Raw genomic sequence first — 21,884 nt, 5'->3', positions numbered from 1 at the left:
AAAGGGGAATTGGGGATGGTTAATGGTGCAAAAAGATAGTTAGAAAGAATGAATAAGACCTACTTTTTTTTTTTTTTTTTTTTTTTTTTTTTTGAGATGGAGTTTCGCCCTTGTTGCCCAGGCTGGAGTGCAATGGTGCTATCTCAGCTCACTGCAACCTCTGCCTCCTGGGTTCAAGTGATTCTCCTGCCTCAGTCTCCCGAGTAGCTGGGATTACAGGTGCCCACCACCACGCCCAGCTAATTATTGTATTTTTAGTAGAGACAGGGTTTCGCCATATAGGCCAGGCTGGTCTCGAACTCCTAACCTCAGGTGATCCATCCCCCTCAGCCTCCCAAAGTGTTGAGATTACAGGCGTGAGCCACCACGCCTGGCCAAGACATACTATTTGATAGCACAACAGGGTGACTACAGTCAATAATTTAATTGTGCATTTTAAAATAACTAAAACAGTATAATTGGATTGTTTGTAACACAAAGGATAAATGTTTGAGGGGATAGATGCCCCATCTTTCATGATGAGATTATTATACATTGCATGCCTGTATCAAAATATCTGAAGTACCCCATAAATATATACACCTACTATGTACCCACAAAAATTTAAAATTAAAAAAAATTAAAATTAAGGCAGGAAAAGGAAGGACAGGGAGTGTAGGACAGGGGGAAATTTTAAATAAGGTAGCCAGAGAAAATCTCACTAAGAAGATGACATTTGAATAAAGACCCAAAGGAGGTGAAGGTTAAGCCATGTTGATACCAGGGAGAAGAACATTCCAGGCATAGGAATAGTGTGTGCAAACGTTCTGATAACAAGACATTGCCTGGGAAATTAAGGAACAGCCAGAGGAGTGGGAAGGAGATTGGGTGGATCACAAGAGGTAAGATCTGAGAGGTAAGAGGGAGATGGCAAAGAATCAGACTGTGAGGTAATAAGTCATTGTTGAGACTTAGGCTTTTATTCTAAGTGATATGAAAAGCCATCAATGGCAGGTAGGCACCAGGAGGACATGAACATTAGTGGCATACAAACAACGTATTTTCCCAACCCAGAAAAGTTTAATGGTATGTGGTTATAGCAACAATAATGATTTGGGCAGGCCAAATCCTGAGTACACTTGAGTCTCTCTCACTTTCTTTTTTCTAATACAGTAAAATCCAGGGATAAAAATCAGCCTGAATAAATGAAGAACATGAATTATAGACTATTTCCAGGGGAAATACAGTCCTATTACCTTCAATACATATAAGGGCAACAACTAAGCTAACGGGAGTGCCTAGTAGGAGGCCTGCTTTAGTAAAGAGTTATGAGTGATTTATAGTTAGTTCATTGCTTATGGCTTTCTAAAATGCCTAAGAAGATTTTGCTTTACTGAGTCATTGGAATGATCAGCCCTTCCATTTTATTTTCACTATTAATTTGCTCAGCAGACCCACTGTTCCATAGATGCTGAAAAGCTTAAGCTTAAATCCAGCCCCTGTCCAAATGGTGACAAATTCTGAATCAATCAAATCCAAGCAATGAAAAGTTTCTGTAGTATTAGTGTTTGTCTACTCAGAGTCACATAAGATCCTACCTACCTGACAACCTAACCAAGCATAGTTCGTAAAATGAACACATTCCAACAACTGGAACATGCTACACAGAAATCAATTACCCTCTGGCCAGTAATAACGCAACTTCAATAGAAGTGGGGTTGAACACTTTAAGCTGCCATTGCAAACCATTGACATCTACCCCTAAGACTCTATCCTTAGATTCTTTGCAGTCTGTGTGTTTTAGAATTTGGTATAATAACAACAGCTAACATTTATCAAGTGCTGGTTATGTACTAAATAGTAAGCTTATTATGATTACCTTTCCAACTTTATTGAGGTATAAGTGGTGTACAAAACCTGAACATAATAAATGTAAATAATTTGGTCAGTTTATACATATGTATAAACTCATGTTACCATCACCACAAACAAGGTAATAAACATATCCATTACGTCCAATGGTTTTCTTCTTGTCCCATTGTTCTGGGGTGGAGTGTGTGTGTGTGTGTGTGTGTGTGTGTGTGTGTGTGTGTAACATGAGGTCTACCCTCTTAAAAAATTGTTAACTGCACAATACCTCATTATTAACTATAAGTACTATGTTGTACAAGAACTTGCTCATCTTATAACTGTAACTTTATACCCATTAAACAACTCCCCATATCCCCATAACCAATCCCCAAGTAACCACCATGCTGTTGTCTACTTCCGTATGTTTAACTATATTAGATGCCTCATATAAAAGCAATCATGGAGTGTTTTCCCTTCTATGACTGACTTATTTCACTTAGCCTAATGTTCTCCAGTCTACGGCTATACCACCCTGAATGCACCCAATCTCATCTTTATTATAGCGTGTGATACCTACAACAACAACCCGTAGAGTGAGTATTATTGTTATTTACATCTTACAAATGAGGAACTGACTTGTGCAGGATTCTACAGATTGTAAGTGGCAACATTAAGATTAGAGCCAAAGCAGGGCTGGCCCGGTGGCTCATGCCTGTAATCCCAACAGTTTGGGAGGCCAAGGCAGGTGGATCACCTGAGGCCAGTAGTTCGAGACCAGCCTGGCCAACATGGTGAAACCCCATCTCTACTAAAAATACAAAAAATTAGCCAGGCATGGTGGCAGGTGCCTGTAATCCCAGGTACTCGGGAGGCCGAGGCAGGAGAATCGCTTGAACCCAGGACACAGAGGTTGCATTGAGTAGAGATCACGCCACTGTGCTCCAGCCTGGGCAACAGAGCAAAAGTCTGTCTCAAAAAAAAAAATAGAGCCAAAGTAGTCTGGTTTGGTTTTCTTTTGTTTTGTTTTTTACCTTAACCTCTTCATGTGCTCTAAATACCTACGTATAGTCATGCACTTAGAAGTCCTACAGCCTAGATCAGTGCTAGTAATACACACTGTTTAGATGATGATGTTGAATGTGTGATTTGCATGCATAACACTAGGTGTTAATATGACTGCCAGGTTACTTCCCACTGCAACTACATTTAGCCTCCCCTTCTTTGTAATATAGGTGTTAATATGACTGCCAGGTTACTTCCCACTGCAACTACATTTAGCCTCCCCTTCTTTGTTTGTAATATAGGGATGAGAATATCAACCTAACAGACTTGTTGAAGGGATTTGTTGAGATAATATATGTGGATGTACCTAGTGCCTGGCAAATATTAACTAATCTATATGTGTTTTCAAATCCTTTTGTATAACCTACCATGAATTAACTGCCCATTATTATCAAGGTGATAATACAAGTGCTGTCTCTAAAGGATATATATTTGTAAATGCCTTTTCAGGATTAGAAAGTGTGGGTTTCCCCTGTACCACTCATATTCCTTCATCCATTTCCCCTTTCAGCCAAGGGCATACAATTAGTAGGCATAAGTTTACTAGTGATGACTTGATCATCACGTAGCAAAGAAACCAGTGCTCCATCATCACCAGTTGAGCCAACTGGCAAAGTCCCAAACTGATTGGCAAAGCTAGGATCAATGAATGTCATAGATAGTCCTTCAAGTCAGTGTAACCTCCCTCTTTTTTAGCTACCTAGTATTTTTATTCCTTTGAAGAGAACAGGCCCTAAAAGTAAAAATCGGTTAATATTTGATATGCCGCTATCTGACAACGCTGAGCTTGGCTGTCAGTAGGGTGCCACAGCTTCCAATTCTGAACAATTAGGAAAAAAAAAAACTGTTAATAGCCAAAAAACAAGGCATACATTCAGTGTGATTGTCATTTGCACTTCTTTGCAACAGTCTAGACGTACTTTATGGGGTGTTAGTCAATGTGATAACTGGTAAGTTCATCTTTGCCCATGTACTGGACTTACCTACAAATTATAATATGGGGTTTGCATGCCATTATTGGTCGGCTTGCCTGAGGTCTTTCTAGACTCAACAGGAGCCTTGCTGTTGTCTCAGAAAACAGAGGTCTTAAAGGGTCAGCCCTACATAATAGGCAATTATGAAATAGGAAACCTTAGCTTGGAATGTATAGAACATTACTAGATGAGAATGTGAGTCTCAATTATGAATTGGTTCTATGTTTAGATTTTTTTTAGTTTTTTTAAGATCTTTTTGGAATTAATATTTATTTAAAATCTATTTATTTTCAAAAATAAGTCGGAATTTTGTGGTTGACAGGTTGAAACCTGTGACTGCCCAGTGTGATTATTACTAGTGTATTCGTTAATATTTGCCAGGCGTGACACTACATACTTCCACATATATTAGCTCAATAATAACAAATTCACTGTTCAATAAAAATGTAAAAGTGACTGCCCATTTGAAAAGCAGTTTTTCATTGTTTAGGCATTATGCACCAATTCCAGACATCAGAGAACTCTCTTAATCAGCCTGATATTTTTGCCAGCTTTTCAGCGCATCCAGATGTTTAATTAGCAGAGTAAAGAGATAATGTGCTAATAAGAGGCTGAGAACAGCGTATTGGAGGGAGAGGCGGTAGTGGCATCTAAAATCCGTAAAAAATTTGTTAATATAATTTGCTGAATGATGGGAAAAGGGGAAGCAGAAAGAAACTTCTTGTTGAAACAAATTCACACTAAAAATTCATCAATGAAAAAATACGTATACAGAGAAATAGAAATCAGGGGCAAAAATACTTTGAACAAACAGGGAAGGCAAGAAAAAAGCAAACTGCATTTTAAATCAAAGTAGTGTCTATAGTACAGGGAATTTGAAAGGACCACATGTGGGGAAAAATATTTCCTGGGTGCCCTAGGGCTGCTGTTCCAAACGTCTGCTCTCTTGGTGTTCCTCGCTTTCATTGCCCCCAGCTGTGGTACACCCGCCTCTAACTCCACGGGAGCAGACAAGTGGGGGAGAGAGAGCAAGCAAAAGAGCTGCAGGAAACCAGTGCTAGTAACTTGCTGCAGCAGCAGCCTGAAGGAGACGGTGATCCATCTGAACCTTCCTATTCCAAGGCAAGCCAAGAAGATCAGTATCTTTATATTTACCCTTGTTAAACAACTGAATTAGAGCCACTTGCCTTCTTTAAGGACCTGGGAAGAACTTTAATTTTTTTGCTTATGGGGCATGGAATGAAGTGTCCATATGCTCAGTTAATCACTCCAACCCCTTCTCTTTGCGTGTAACTCTCTTAAAGCACTTCTTACATTTTTGCTAGTATAAGAGTTAGCTGTTTACATATCTGTTTCTCCTACTAAGCCCAGAGCTCTTGAAAACAGGAAAAGGGTATTTTTATCTCTTCACCTCTCCAAGCACCTAACAGTATTTTGCACCTGTTAGATTCTCAGTGGTCTCCCTGCCTCACAATCCCTGTTCCCTACATCAGTTCTCTACCAAAGAGCAAAGCCTTTGTATGAGGTTTATTTGTGGTACAACAGTGGATTCAGCAGTCCACAGCAAATGGTGAAGGGCTAGAAAATGAAACAGAGAAAGTCGTCGCATTCATATATGTCAGATTTAATAGTAATTGCATCGGCTGGGTGCGGTGGCTCACGCCTGTATTCCCAGCACTTTGGGAGGCCGAGGTGGGCGGATCAAGAGATCAGGAGATCGAGACCATCCTGGCTAACACGGTGAAACCCCGTCTCTACTAAAAATTCAAAAAATTAGCCGGGTGTGTTGGCAGGCGCCTGTAGTCCCAGCTACTCGGGAGGCTGAGGCAGGAGAATGGCGTGAACCCGGGAGGCAGAGCTTGCAGTGAGCCGAGATTGTGCCACTGCACTCCAGCCTGGGCAACAGAGCAAGACTCCATCTCAAAAAATAAATAGAATAGTAATTGTGTCAAAAAACTGCTGTTAGGCATGTTAACTCTAGTTCCTTCTATAAATTCCTTAAAAAACTGGTTCTGCAACTTTAGTATGCTTTAGAATCACCCAGATTAAGTATGCATAATCCTGGGCTCTGTAAAAATTCTGAGTCAGTAGGTGAAGCTCAAGAATATGCATATTTTATAAGCTCCCTAGGTAATTGACAACATATTTGAAAATCATTGCTCTAAATATCTTTTTTCACCATGAGAATCCCAACCTCTATTTTGAGCATTACCAGTAGACAACAATATTGGGAGGATTTTTTTAAAAAAATACAAATTCAGGTAGCAAGTACTTGTTAATTGTGTGCTCATAGATGTACTAGGTGTACTTACAAGAAATCATTGCATTCTGAAAGAATGGTCTCACTGAGGAAGAAGAAATTTCTAAACAGTGATATGTAATAGAATTGTTTACCCAAACTCTAAACAATAACTATATAAACTATATTCTCCAGCTGATAAATGCTGGATAATTCAGGAAAGAAAGAATTATGAACAAAATACTTTGAATTTCTCTGAGGTGCCATGTGAACTCAGAGTGAGTGATAATTCATGAAAAATGTGAATTTAACAAATTCTGAACTCAAAACAAGGTTGATTATCTTTGGCTATATTTTAGAATTTTCTCCATTTATGTATATTTTAAACTATATTGTTTCTCTTGAAGCTAAATAATCAATATTGGTTTTGGGTTTTATTTCCAGATGGTTTAACCGACTGTGTGGATCCTGATTGTTGTCAACAAAGCAACTGTTATATAAGTCCTCTCTGTCAGGGCTCACCAGATCCTCTTGACCTCGTTCAACAAAGCCAAACTCTCTTCTCTCAGCACACTTCAAGACTTTTCTATGATCGAATCAAATTCCTCATTGGCAAGGACAGTACTCATGTCATTCCTCCTGAGGTGTCATTTGACAGCAGGTACATATGTATTTATTTTATTCCTTAATGAACAATGGTCATGTTTTTCCTTAACTATGAAAGGAAATATCTTCTAAGGATCAGGTTACTTCCCATTCCACATAATCCACATTAATTTCTTTTTTAGGACTTCTCTGGAAAGCCAAAACCCTTGCTGATTAAGGAAAAAACTCGTTTCTAGAGATTCTGTATCATAAAATTATGTGTGTATGTTTGTGTATGTATACATATAATATGGCTTTTAATAACAAAAACAGGAGGGAAGTATAATTTGCAAATTTATTGTTTAGCTTCTGGATTGATTCCTTGAAAAAAATCTTGGATTTCAAAAACTAAATTTTAAGTTTTATTTCATGATGAAAAATGTTTCCATAGGAAAGGGTTGAATAAGTTTGACATCCCAGTGTGAAATGCAAGACTCGTGAAAAATCTGTCTTCCAGGAAAGCTCAAATGCATGAATTGTCACTTAAGACCTCAGACCAAAGCCCAACCCATAAGGCAAATAATTTTTTTTTAAATAAACTTACTTATATGAAGTGTAATAACATGAATTTGCTCACTGTTATTCTTTAATTCATCTTCAGCGATGATATATTTTACTAATTAGCATTAGAGGTAAGTCACTAAAGTCAACATTTCCAGGCATAAAAATGTTCTCCTGTATTCATTCCACAAGTCGATGTTTCACTGGCTTTGTAGACTATTGCAAATAGGAATTTTTAAGAAACATGGAAAGTATTTGTCCAGGAACTCCTGTCTACGTCCCACTCCCTCAGTTGCAGCCTGGTGGGAGTTATCATTCCCCAAGAATAACTTGGTCAAGAGTTTATATTGATATCAGTGACAATCTAAGAAAATTACAACTCCATCTTGACTTATACACAGTAGAAAAGGGGAAAAATAAGATGTGCATGGAAATTTCAAACTCTCAACTCTCTTCCCTTCAGTTGTATACTAGAACTGTTATTGAAACTTAAAAGTTTAAAATTTTTTTTTTTATTGTGTAGTTCTGACTTTCTAGGTCTCTGGCAGAACCCAAAATCCAACTGCCAGAGAATCACAAGAAAGGGCTTTTCTGCCAGGGGATCTAGTCAAAGTTTTACTTCTTCCAAGAGATTCAGTCATCTCCATTTTGAAGTATTTCTTCCAGCTTCAATAACAACTCTGCAGTGACTTTCAGATGTGGTATAGTCAAAGTGATTATTTAGATAGTCGAGACTTATTTATTATACACCAGAGGAACAAAAAGAACAAAAAGCAGCCATTATCCCTATTTTCCTATTTAAGGTAGAGGTAAGACATCAACTCTGTAGCTGTCTTCACTCGTAGAGAAAAGTTGATCAAAAAAAAGAAATGAAGTGAAAGAAATAACAACCTCCATGACATGGAGATGTGTTAAATGACTCACTAAACTCAAGTAAGGGGAGAAAGTCAGGACCTGAGAGAGACAAGAGACAAGTCATTGTGACCCAGAGCAGAGCATGTGAGCAATAAACTTAGAAAAGTGAGGACAAACTTAAATCCCTGCGGTTTAGCTTCATGCATCAGCAGCACTTGCCAGCCGCTCAGAGTGAACAAACCTATTTCTTGTGATGGTTAATGCCCTTCTCGTCCTCCTGGTTTGATTGAGTTTCCCTCATTCTTTTGTAAAATGCTCCAAGTTATCATTTGGCTCTGCAAGTCACATTTAAATTCAGAACGATGGGTCTCCTTCATCCAGGGGTCTCAGCTCTTACAGATATATCCATTCTATCAGAAAAGGGAAAGGCTTTTCGTGAGGAAAGTAGCTGAGGACAAACAATCTAATTCTATTTCCTCTAAAAAATCAACACATGCATTTTTATTTGGGATATCTTTGGACAAAGTAAGTCCAACTCTGATCATATATATAAATCATAATAGCTACAGTCTCTTACATCTATATAGTACTTTTTAGTTTACAAAGCAAACAAACATACATTATGTCCTTTTATCCTCACATTATCCCTGTAAAGTAGATACTTGTATTAGGTGCATTTTGTATATAAGGAAACTGAGGTTCAGAGAGATTAAATAATTTGCCCGAAATCACACATGCAGAAAGCTTGCATTGCAGCAACTCTTGTAACCTTTGCATTATGCCACAGCTGCCCCATTTCAATGTGTCCTTAAATAAGCCTGGTGACGTGAACCAAATTTATACTAGGTAAATTGTATTTGGGTCAGCACAAGAAACTTAGAAACCAAATGACATTTTAAAAATCCAGTTCAATTTAATACATTTCAGTGACATCATTTACAAACTTCAAATCAGTGCTAATGAACTTTTTCTTGGTAAATCACAATTGAATGACTCATGAAATGGACCTTTTGATACATGTAAATTGTCCTTGGGCATTTGTTATGTCAAAGATCTCATGCTAAACTTTTACATGTGTTATTTAATCCTCACAAAAACTCTATATGGTAGGTACTATTACTATCTCCATTCGTCAGGTGAGGAAATAAGAACAGAGATGTCAAGTAAATGACTTGTTCAGGGTCACAATTAATGAGTGTCAGTCAGATTTGGAACCCAGAATTTGAACTGGTGCTGACAGCCTAGTCTCTAAACCACTATGCTGGGCCATTTTGGCTACTTAGAAAGCTGGGCTAGCTGACTCTGAAATACTTATGGCTCTTATACATCTCAGACTGTAGGATTGCTCCCCTCAGACAGATCTAGGACACTTATGTGCCATAATCAGGTGAACAAACCACTTTGCTTTTTAGTTTTTGCTGCATAATTGAGAGATACCTGGGTAGGCGGGAGAAGAAAGCATTTTGAAGGGGCTCGTTTGCCTACCGGCAAAATGCGACCCACACAGCTGATTTGCTGCTGAGTGTTGCCACCATCAGAAACCTTTGGAGCTAAAGATGTGGCACACAGGTGACTAAGTGTTGCAAGGACACACAAAAGCTAAAAATTTGTTTATCCTTGTGCATCCAAGGGAGACCAGACCTTCTTGTTTTGAGTTAGCTGCACCCACATGTGAAAGCCCATGGAATATGTATGTTCTGTGCCCTGTGATGGTGTAACAACAACGTGAACATGCAACCTGCCCATGGTGAAGATCTTGGGCAAACTCAACTGAGTTGCCATTTTTTTCCTAAATGCAATTTATATCCTGTAGCTCGAGTTTCTTTGTTTTCTTCAATCTACTCCAAACATGACTACAAAGTAAACCACATATTCTACGAGCCTTGTATGACTTATTACTTTTTAATAATGTAAATAGATGAACAGAAGTATTATTGATCTTCAGTGTCTAGGCATTTAATCACTATTAATAATGTAAAAGGTTTTTATAAATATGTAAAAACAGGAGTACATTAAACTAAATGACAGCAGTAATTTGCAAAGCCAGACTTTTCACTCGCCATCACTAATGGAGAAGTGCATTTAAAGAAACAAAATCCTACCAGGGTTAGTGCAGCGGCTGACAGCAAGGTCTAGCCAAACTCATTTGTCTGTTTTGTAACCATGAGAGGCTGATCCTCACATCAATCCGTGTCAGATGTCCATATCAGAGGTTGCTTAAAATCAGCCCACAGATGTATTTTGTTTGTCCTGACATTTAGAAATTAGGAGATCCAACATAAAAATCAGAATATCTTCCTTCTCTAGAAAATTTACACAGCTTGGGATGCATGGGCAACCTAGGATGCATGGGCATGGCATAGGTGGTCTGACGCTAAGGGCCAGCTGCCCCTCTGGATGGGACATGGCATGCTTTCTAGCTCACCACTCACTTGACTCACATCCTTCACTTTCAGTGTCATGCCTGGCCTTGCTGGCATTTGAGTTTGTGATTTCTGGTCTATACAGTTTCTGTAGCTTTACAAGGAAAGATCTTAAGTGTTTGTTTTTCTTTCTGATCTTTTTCCCTGAGAGCCTTTAAATACCCAACATTATAATTTCACTTAATTTTTGAACTTTTATTATAGTGATTTAAAAAGAGGAAAAAGATGGCTGAACATGATCTAGAAATCACATTAATGGAACAATATTTCTCCCCTTAGTTCACTGGAATACCTTTGCATATCTCATGAATAAGTTGGTATACACTCTGCCTCACACCTTAGGCTAATAAACTCCTCTGGGCCAGTAGATCTTAACCTACGATGTCTTACATCCCACCCATTATATCAGATAATCCAGGTCCCACCAAAGTAGGAAAAAAGTCCACATTTTATGAGAAGAATGTGTATGTTCGCAGGAATTTGATTATTATGTCTATAACTTAGAGTAAATTTTAAGAACAGCTTAAAGATCTAAAATCTTGCAACAGTCCTGCCGAATCAATTGTGGTGACCTCTTCTGCCCACTCTGGTGGAATGCCTACCCTTAATTGAAAATTTCTAGAATTAGGACCGAATTTAGTATAGCACTAAGCACATAATAGCAATATTAACAAGCAAAAAAAAAAAAAAAAAGAAACAAGATGATGGGTTTCTTCTAGCTTTCTTTGGAATTGCTGCATTTCAGTTTCTTGGTTCACCCTAGGATGTACAATGTTAGCTCTGAATTGTCATCATTTCTAAATCTTAAGTTCTGTAAGGACAAAGACCAAGTCTGATTTGTTCTCTACTTGTTTTGAATATCTACTGCTATGCAGAAAATTATTCCAAGTAATGGATTAAAACAATTTAGTATCATCCTATTTCATGTGTCCATGGGTCAGACATTCAGATAAGGCATGGCTAGCATGGCTTATCTCTGCTCCATGATGTTGGAAGCCTCAGCTGGGATGACTCAAATAACTGGGGGCTGGAACAGCTGGACAGCAGATGGAAATCCTTCTCTCTACAGGCAGCCTCTCTATTTGACTACTTGGGCCTCCTACTGGCATGGCAGCTAGCCTTAGGTTTGTCAGAGCTCTTATATGGTAGCCTAGGGCTCCAAGAGTGAGTGTTCCAAGAGACAGGAAATGGAAAATGCCAGTCTCTTAAGACCTGGGTCCAGAAATTGTCACAGTGTCACTTGTGTCATACACAGTTGGTCAAAGCAGTCACAGAGCTTGCCTAGATTCAAGGGGAAGGACATAGATCCCACCTCTTGATGAGAGCAGTATCAAATAATTTTTGGCCACCTTTAATCTATGATACCACTGTATCCCCAGATCCTAACACAGTATCTGGCATGAAGTAGGTGAAAAACAAGTGAGTGAGTAGCTTAGTTATGATTTTGAAGTGTGAGTGCTCTGTATTAGGTCATTCTTGCATTGCTATAAAGAAATACTGGAGACGGGGTAATTTATAAAAAAAAAAAGAGGTTTAATTGCCTCACAGTCCTGCAGGCTTTACAGGAAGCATGATGCTGGCATCTGCTCAGCTTCTGGCGATGCCTCGGGAAGCTTTCAATCATGGTTGAAGGTGATAGGGCAATAGGCATGTCACATGGTGAAAGCAAGAGCAAGAAAGAGAGAAGGAGGTGACAAACACTTTTAAACAGCCAGACCTCATGAGAACTCACTCACTCTTGTGATGACAGCACCAAGAGGTGGTGCTAAACCATTCACGAGAAATCCATTCCCATGATCCAATCACCTCTAACCAGGCCCCATCTCCAATACTGGGGATTATAATTCAACATGAAATTTGGACAGGGACAAACATACAAACTATATTGTGCTCTTCTCATATTTACTAATGAAAAACTCATTTTGGTTGCCTAGAACACACAAATGATATTAGGACCTTAAATGATCCAATTCTCAAATGTAGAACCAGCCTAAAGGTAAGACTACAGTTCTCCAAATAGCAAAGAAACAAAATTCATAAAAGATATAGTGATAATATAACAATAGCAAAATAATTATTCTTTTTTAAAACTTGTGATATGGTCCATCACTGTCACAACCTGCCAGTAATTGACATCATTTATGATTTTGTGTATGCATCAATAATTCTGTTTTCAATGAGTTAGATAATCAAAATTTAGTGCTAAGAAAAAAGTGGAATATAAGGAGCAATATCAGGAAGTCAGCAGGAAGACTGCTGCTAACTGGCTCACTTTGGTATGCATCATTATTCTGTCTCACAAGAAAACCAAAGAGAAGTACCGTAAAACAAACTGAAGTACTTCAAATGCCTCGAACATGGAATTTTGGCAAACTCTTTATTTACCTAAGCCTTCATCCTCCTTTACTATACCCTACTCAATAATACATTCTTGATTCTTGTTCCCGATTAGTCATGATACCTGGCGATAGCCATAATTACTCATCATAACTTGTTTAATATAACATGCTTTCTGCCCTTAGTTGAGCTGGGAATTTATACCATTTGAGATTCTGTGAATGGCAAAACAAATTATTGACCCAAGACTGAGATCGAGGGAAGGTTGCAGGAAGATGGTCGTTGCTGCAGAAGCTGCTGATCTTGAATAAAGACTGAGACTTAAGAATAACCATAATTGACAGATACTAATTACTGTTTTAAGTATATATTTTATTACAATATTAGTATTTCCAGAGAAACTGAGGACTTTACAGCCTCAGAAAAAGATAGAAGAGATACCAGATTCTTCTGCCATTCTTAATGTAATATAATACCCTAATATCAATTCATTTTTCAAGAGTGATGAAGGATATGCATTCACTCACTCATACAACAATATTTATTGAGTACTCACTCTATGCCAGGAACTGTGCAGCTGGAGATACACAAACGAAACACAGTCCCCTTATTCACAGAGTTTACATTGTAGTGGCAGAAGCAGTCAAAACATCAAGTAAATACATAAATAATTAAAATAATTATGAATTGCAGTAAGTCTATGGATCGTGGAACATCAGATTTCTAAGGGAGCTTGGAGTTCATCAGCTCAGGAGTCCAAATTCAACTGTTTCGATGGGGAAGACAGGTAGCCCTGTAAGACAAGAAGTATTCTGGCAAATTAGACAAAGTCATTAAACAATTATAGAAGTGAAACTGACCTGGAAGTTTTCAGCAATAATCCAGAGATGCGACTAATTGGCTCAGGTGAGCATGAAGAGCTGCTAAAATTGACACACACTGGAGACTATCGATGACTTGCAAGAAAAATACAAAGCTTATTTGGACAGTGAACAGCTTAAGTGTATGCAAATAGTTTCATCCTTTGACATTTGGGGCTATAAATAATTTTCTCTACAATTTAAAATGTGTGTACCAAACATAAATTCCAGGAAAAAAAAACAGTCATCCAAGAGAAATCCCATTTAGCACAATGAAAAAAAAAATCCCCATTAACCACACTTTGGAGTCATTTAAAACAATAGATCCTACAGTTCCTCTCAAGATAATCCCTATTGGGGGAAGATTAATCATTTCACTCTTTAAATGTATGAACGTTATAATGTTTACTTGGTTCATTTCTTCATTTAGTAATAGGTACTGTTCCAGGCTCTGGGTTATTGTGGACAAAATCTCTTCCCCATACAGTCTAGTGAGGGAGGCAAACAATGAAAAAAGTAAATGTCAGGAAGGTATAAATACTGTAAAGTGAGATAAAGGTTAGGGACAGGGAAGGACCATTTTACAGAGAGTGGCCCAGGGACACCTCTCTGAGGAGGTGACACTAGAGCAGAACCCTGAATCGCATTCATCTGTATATTAGATGATCTTGGTATAAATGTTTCTTGCCACCTGGACCCCTGTGCAGTAGATTTTAACACAAACTAGAGCCTGCTGTTGACTTTTAGGGGCCTGTTGAATCAAAATTCTGTGACATAATGTGCAATGGAAAAGTAAAGCAAACCTTTGTCAAGGAATTACTTCATATTGGTTACTAGGTTTTACTGATAAATGGATGAGGTGCCTGCCTGCCCTCCAGGAGTACATTGAGAAAATTTGAATACCTCAGACAAACTGAACAGGACCTGGAAAGAGAGATCAGTAACAGCCTTAGGCCACTTACTCATGCATGACAGAAAAAAATAGCAGATCTTCGTCAATTAGTGTTAATCCTAGAATAAATCAATATTGAGAAACCACTTACTGATTTAGAATTATTTTTTAAAAGATAAGCCAAGCCTATATTTTAAAATATTTAAAAGGAAATATAGTGCTATTACAGTATTCAAGCATTCACAGAATTAACATGTGGGGTTTTGTCTATCTACGAGTAACCCCAGAAGGTCCACAACATAAACATTTGTAATTTCACTGAGGTACAAATTTGAATCCATATGCCTTGTGTTTAGCTTTTTCATGAATCTATTTGTTAAAGACCTCTAAGTCTACTTGCTAATGGCAGATTTTTGTGTATTTTTAATCTAGGAACATGAAAAACGTTATACCAAGTACACAACTAGGGGTTGATAAATATACAGTGTGACAATTGCTGAATAAATTGAATAGACTAAGAATCGGGTAAGCTCTTTATAGAGCATCGACATCCTCAAATCTACCTTCTGTTCACCTTCCTTTCTAAAGGAAGGCACTGCAGATGACCTGCTCACATTTGGAAAAAGAATTCCATTGTGTTTTGGATTGGCCGTGGTTACTTGTTATTCTGTTTGTCTGTCCCTGTTGCTTTTCCTGAGCAATCTCCTTTGCTTATCACCTCTGAAGTTGTTGTCCTAATTGGGAAGTCAGGTTGTTGCTACTTGCTAATAAAGCACTTTGATCTTCATGTGAAAGGTGTTACTGAAGATGGGATCTCTTGATTTTCAGAATATACTGTCTAATGCTAAAATTCAGAAAACACATGTTCAAGACATATTTAAAAAATTACAAAGTGCAGAAGGTTCCCAGATTTATAGTGCTGACTGTCTCCTGAAATCAGCAGTCAACACCTAAAGGTACCAAAAAGAAACAATGTGAGACTTTCACTTCTTTGCAAATGCTCTTGGGCAAAGAAGAATGAAAAATCAGAACACAAATCTTCAAAGGCTGTTCCAACTGATTATTTATGATACTTTGAAACTCAGTTGTTCTGAGATGCTTCATAATTATAATTAATGATACCAGTAGCTACCTACAACTTATCTCAGCATGAATAGGTATTTTCTAATATTTTATCTATCCTACTTGCTGCTCCATTAGGATCTAAAGTTAAAAGGCTCAAATCCTTATTACCTACTACTCAGTCATACTATTTGCTTGTAATGACTCTCTAGCTGGTTCTGTCATCTCATTTTGTCCCTGGAGAGGACAAAGTGAACGCAAGTTTGGGTAGAAAGAACAAATGACATGCTGTAGCTCATCTCCACTACACACACTCCACATAGGAAGTGCTCAGCAGTTGGTAAATTTCTCCAGGCCGCGATAATTCTGTAGATAGCACCATCTTTGTAGGCGATCACTTTCTTTTCATTTGTAGCCATATTGTTTATATCTTGACTCAGAAAGATCTGCAATACAGCTCAGGCTCTTTGGAGGCCAGGTCAAGAGATCTCCACCCCTCCACCACTTATGAGCTGTGTTAAGCACAAAACTTTTAACTTCTCTGAGTCTGTTTCTTCATTTTTTAAATGGGCCTAATAGCTTTACCTACTCAGGGTTATGTGGACATTAAATGAAATAAGGTAAGGAAAGTATCTGGCATAGTACCTGATTCATAGTATAATAAATATTTTATTTACATAACATATGTATCTAATAATTATCAGGGTACATAACGATAGAATTTGAAAGGCCTAGTTCAAAAGTGATCATTTTACTGGGTAATTTTACTATGATGACATCTTTGTGAGGTAACCGGGGAGAGGTCAAGGGAAGGAAGATCATTCCCACCCTACATAAAGGGCAAACAGAGCTAAGAGTTAATTCTGTTTCTTAGGAAAAGTCACAATGGTGGTTACTAGCAAGCCAGAGCTAGAACACAGCTGTGGCTAGAGCAAGGACGCACTTTTTCCTCTGTGGAGGGAAGAGTAATATATGCCCAGGAGATGGCCAACAAGAAGGATCTGTCCTATATTTAATGACTATCCATTAGTCGAAAAGCAGATTCAGAGAAGTGACAAGAGAGGTTAATGAGGTTAACAAAACCCTATAAGGCTGATTGCAAAGATAAAACATTTGAGTCATGTGTAGAACAAGCAAAAAAACAAACCAAAAATTGTAAAGGAAAAACTAACTTCAGACTATTTAAGAGTTGCAAGGGCTTACAGGACAAATATTTCAGGATTCAAATTCTGGACGAAAATAATCATGTGTCTAAATGAAGCAAACTGGCACTTACGCAGTCCTGAAAATGTGACTGTGTCGTCAGTTTTCTTATTGCTTCAAAACACTTGATCTTTTTCCCATTACTTTGGGGATCTCAGGCCTCCAAAGCAAGCCTACTTTTGACAAGCAATTACCAAGGCAGATGGGAAAATAGCCACCCTACCTCAGGGTGAGTGCCCCCATTTTGTTTTACTTGAAACATCACTAGCCATGAGGAAAATAATTCTGCTTAAAAATCTATCTGCATTTTCAATAGCACCACCTTTCCCAGAGTCCTAGAATGTTGATGGCTAATGCTGCTCCCAGCTGCTTTTAATGCTACCCACTTGGTAGGCATTGTTTATTTGGGGCAATGACCAACTGAGTAGGATTAAATCAACCCACCATATTAAAATAAAAACTAATGAGGAGATTGTATTGGGTTTGCATATGAACATTCACTGCATTTGAATTTTCAGAACATGGAAATAGGTTTATGCTATAACATTAAGTGTTTTCATAGTGCTGTACCAGGTTAAATAACATATATCAAAAGTAGCATGTGTTGTAAGGAAACCTCCAAAATATCTGGATATTAGAAGTCCCAAATGCATTTAAATTATAAAATAGCAAATAGTAATTATATAATAATATATAAAGGAGGAATGGGGCTAGTGTGCATAAATTAAGCATTTGAAGACTATTCATTTCATCTTCCCGATCACAATAGGTACTGTTTAATTCCCTAAAATAGTCAAGTATCAAACAAAACACTCCTGATGAGACTGTCATAATGCTCAATCCAGAGTGTTGGCTTCTAATAAATAAAGTGTAAGGCATCTGTTACATAGGAATCTCAACGTAGTCACTGAAGCCCTTGCTTGAAGCAGTGCCATGAGCATAGGTTGCAAGGATCTTACAACTGTATTTTTAAATATTTGAGTTGAAATTCTATGAACCTGTCTTGAGCATGTGCTGTGTACATCAGGCTCTGAGAAGGACACAGAGAAGAGAATCACAGTTTTTGCCCTGGCTATCTAATAAAAAGACAGATCTAAAACTGTCATCCAAGACCGGTTATGATAAGTGCAATAACACAAGTATGAGCATTGTATAATAAGAATAATGAGGATGGAGGAGAAATGGACACTTATTTGGGACAAATAAATTGGACTAAAACATATTTCCATTTTATAATCTCTGAATGCGAAGACCCTATAGTTCATCTTGTAGTGCAGCCACCCCTTTTGTCATGACAGTTTCAACATGACTCCCCAAACTACAGTTGTTGCAAACCCTTTTCCAGAAGTTTATATGGAAGAGTTAAAATTCATGCCTGACAGATTTCATAAGGGTAAGATTGTGAACCAGTGGTTGATTTGCCTGCCTTTTTATGGTTTATACCTTCTGCCTCCCTCTCCAGGAGTTCATATGCCTTAATTGGCTGAGTATGTTATGGCCTTGCTTTTCCTAAAGCAGCAGTTCTTAAAGGTTTGTCTTGTTAGAAATGTAAATTCTATGATCCAACACCAGATCTACTAAATCAGAAACTCTGAGGATACGACCCAGCAATCTGTGTTTTAATAAGGCTTTCCAGTGATTCTCGTGGACAATCAAGTTTGAGAATCACTGATCTATAAGAGAGAGAGATTATCAGACAGGACTGAGGACCAACACCACAATCCCAAAATTACACTCCAAAGAGAAGCCCCTTTATTCACTATGTGATGGCAGTGGTAACAGGAACATCACAAACCCTGTGTCCTAACTATTCAGAGGTATTTGCATTCCAACAGAGACCCCAGTAGCTACAGCTGTCAGGGGACTCCTCCAGTCACACCTCATATGCGACAAATTTCTATCCCTTGGAGACTTGAACCAACTGACAATTCAAAGAGGAATTTACAGGGCAGGATTCAAACACTAGTGAGCAGAGGATTCAGATAGCCTCTCTCAGCCCAGTCCTTCTCAGTGCTACCTTTTGACCAGAGCTGTCAGCTGTAGAAAGGATTTCATCTGTTCCTATGGAAAAAAACAACCTAACCTGCCCACCTGCTGCTAGATCCCCTGCTGGCTAGGTCCTTGATTTTGAATGTTACCCTTCAAAGGCTGCTTATGCTCATGTTAGCAACAAAAGCAAATCGCTATAACTTTTCTAGCCCTGAGTCTCAGTTTTCTTTCGAAAGACATTAATCAGAAATACAATGTAGTAAATTGCATCTTCTTTCAGCAATTTAGTTTTCAGCCTTGTTTTTCAAACCAACTATTGTGCTTGAGGTTAATGTTGTTGCCTGAGGTGTTAAACGAATATCGGAGATTCGACATCGAAGACAAAAGACAACAAATAAAGGAAGAGGAGAATGGAACCAAGAGTTGATTGAAGGCTAGGGGTAATTTGACTATTCCATGAAAATAACAAATACAGAATGAATTAGACCTTTTGCATCAGAACTGTCTAACAAGCAGCTTGTTAGTTAAATAAAGCTCTCAGTAAAGTGTATTCTGACTTGCATTTCCCAAGATGCTCTGTTCTTCAGACCAAGCTCCAAACACCTAGAGGATTCAGCATTTAGTTAAAGTGGAGAAGCAATTCCTTTGGGGTTGCTGCTTAGCATAGTGACAGCAGGTAGACAGCTTGGCAGCAGCCTGTATTCTCTAGAGAACAGGAAAAAAGACACTTGTGAGGGGTGATATTCCCCATGCATGTTTCTAAAGTCACATTGGACATGCCCATCTAAGTTCAAGTTATCTTGCTGTAACCAACAACAGCAGGGAGAAGTTCTTGTTTTCAAAGTTTCAACCAAGCAAAGCATCCATCCCATTCATGTCTGTGAATCAAAGGAGAGCCCAAGCAAAGACAGAAAGTATGCAATGCCTGCCATTGAGCGTACACAAGACCACACATAACCAACACAAACGACAGTTACGCCGGGCACATAGCTGCCGTACACATGTGCAGGGCCAGCCGCACGACAGTCCAGACAGTAGCTCCTATCATCTTACTTGAAAGAGTTAGAAGAGTTCTATATATTATTGAATTGAAAATGTTTCAGAAAAAGACAGATTTTTAAGGACCAGAACTCAGGTTGACGGTAGTTTTGATGTGGCAAAAATTCAAGAACTCAAGATGCTTCCTCGAGACAGACCAAGTGCAGGCCAGGTAGGGCTGACTAATTTCAATGGTGATTTGAAGAAGCCAGGGACTCCCTGGAAGAGGAAACAGGGAGGCACCATAATGGGAATAGGAAAAACACAGAAAGCAGGACTGTGGTAATATCAAAGGCAGACCCTCGCCGTACATACCTCACTACTCAGCTAGGATCTAACTTTGGAAAAAAAATGAACTATACAGGCTGCCTTAGATATAAGAAGCATAATCAAAATGGTTTATATAAATGGGGGGGAAGGAACTATATTTTAGTGGCTGTGGGGAATCAGGAAAAACCAACCAGATACAAGGCTACCATCCACAATTATTAATAAAATAGAATTTAGAATCTGGGAGTGCACAAAATGGCTGTTGAGCTGAACGAAGTGGCACAATATGCCGTACTCCCAAAGAATATATATGAAGGCTCCCTAATGGCCATTTGGAGCTGATGTAGCCTGCCTGGGAAAGCAAGTACACTCAAGAGCTTTCTTTTTGAAATGGAGAGTTTGCCTAAGAAGTAGATTTTTCCTAAATTTCTTCATGCAGTGTCAGTCAAGATGACTGCAAATTAAAAAGAATACTTTAATACTGTCCTGAAATTTAGACAATTTAAACTGACACTGGATGACTGATATTGTTCAAAGATTAAAGTAAGTACTAGTAATCCAGGAATAAAAAGACCTAAGAGTTATTCTCGTGAAAAATGGATGACATGGAGTGTATAAATAATGGGAACAAATGCAGCAAGATACAGGGAATCTTAGAACATTTAAAGTCTAATACATTACAAAGGGAGTTCAATACTGATAAATGTAGAATATAAGTTTTATGGGGCTTTATCATATGCTGTAAGTTTGTGTGGATCATAAAATATGAGGAATAAGAAAGTAGGGGAGTTGAAAGACAAGTCTGAGCATTATTTATGAGGGATGAAGAGTGAAATGAATGAAAAGAAGAACAGGTAGACAATGTCTTGAGTAATGATGACTTTGATGAGTCGTTATCACACAAATCTGCGTGCTTCATAAAACATGAGGAATATTAAGAAGCAGAAGAGTCAAAAGACAAGTCTACTCAGAACGAGATACAGAATGAAGGAAGAGAGGAATACAAGGGAAATGCACAGAATAATAACTTTTATGAGACTTTCACTCACCAGCTTGGATCCTTCATAAATATAAGCCATATAGAAAATAAAAGAACAGCAGAGAGAAGAGACAGGTCTATGTGTGTCATAAAATATGAGAAAATAATGCCAACTAGGCTTGACAAAATAAAAACAAAAATAATTGAGCCTAGTACAGCTGTGGAAAGACACAATGTCTAGATTAATGTGAGCAAATAAAAAGAGTGAGTTTGGAATTGTCTTGCCAATAGGGAATTAGCAAGCACCTAGGTAGGTGTTATTGTTGTAAAGGCCACCTTGTTAACTGGTGGAGGCTTGGCAAGGTAATAACTAACCCCCACCATACTCCCAAAGCAGCTAACAGCATTGAGAGCTCAGGAAACAATGCTTAACTAATTTCTAAATTGTTTGGCATCACTACAGTCTCTTCACAGCCCCCCTGGAACCAATCCATATGTCATTTGCAGATTTTCTCAGCTTGTTTCCATTCAGTCTACACCCACCTTGTCAAAAGTTGCTCTGTAAAGACATCTAAAATGTTACTGTATAAAATCAGAGATGTCCTTTTATTTTCATTTCTTGTTACATTGGACTTAGAACCTGGGACCAGACCTGCCAGAATTAGTTCAAAATCCAGAACTCAGTGACTTCAAATGTCTTCTCTATTAGAACAAATGGGATTTCA

The 21,884-nt window shown here is 38.2% G+C and overlaps 1 protein-coding gene across 1 annotated transcript in view; it reads left to right on the top strand.

The window, feature by feature from the left end:
* TENM1 (teneurin transmembrane protein 1) overlaps positions 1-21,884 on the top strand; it is an 854,513-nt gene that overhangs the window by 668,648 nt on the left and 163,981 nt on the right. Inside the window, exon 17 of the mRNA XM_058441351.1 lies at positions 6,550-6,766. Coding sequence (XP_058297334.1) covers positions 6,550-6,766 — 217 coding nt within the window. The remainder of the gene's footprint in view (positions 1-6,549; positions 6,767-21,884) is intronic.

The sequence above is a fragment of the Hylobates moloch genome, unplaced genomic scaffold (genome assembly GCF_009828535.3).
Source record: "Hylobates moloch isolate HMO894 unplaced genomic scaffold, HMol_V3 SCAFFOLD_7, whole genome shotgun sequence".
In the NCBI taxonomy this organism is placed as follows: domain Eukaryota; kingdom Metazoa; phylum Chordata; class Mammalia; order Primates; family Hylobatidae; genus Hylobates; species Hylobates moloch.
The sequence above is the reverse complement of the archived record's forward strand: the minus strand, read 5'-3'. Positions and strand labels throughout refer to the sequence as shown.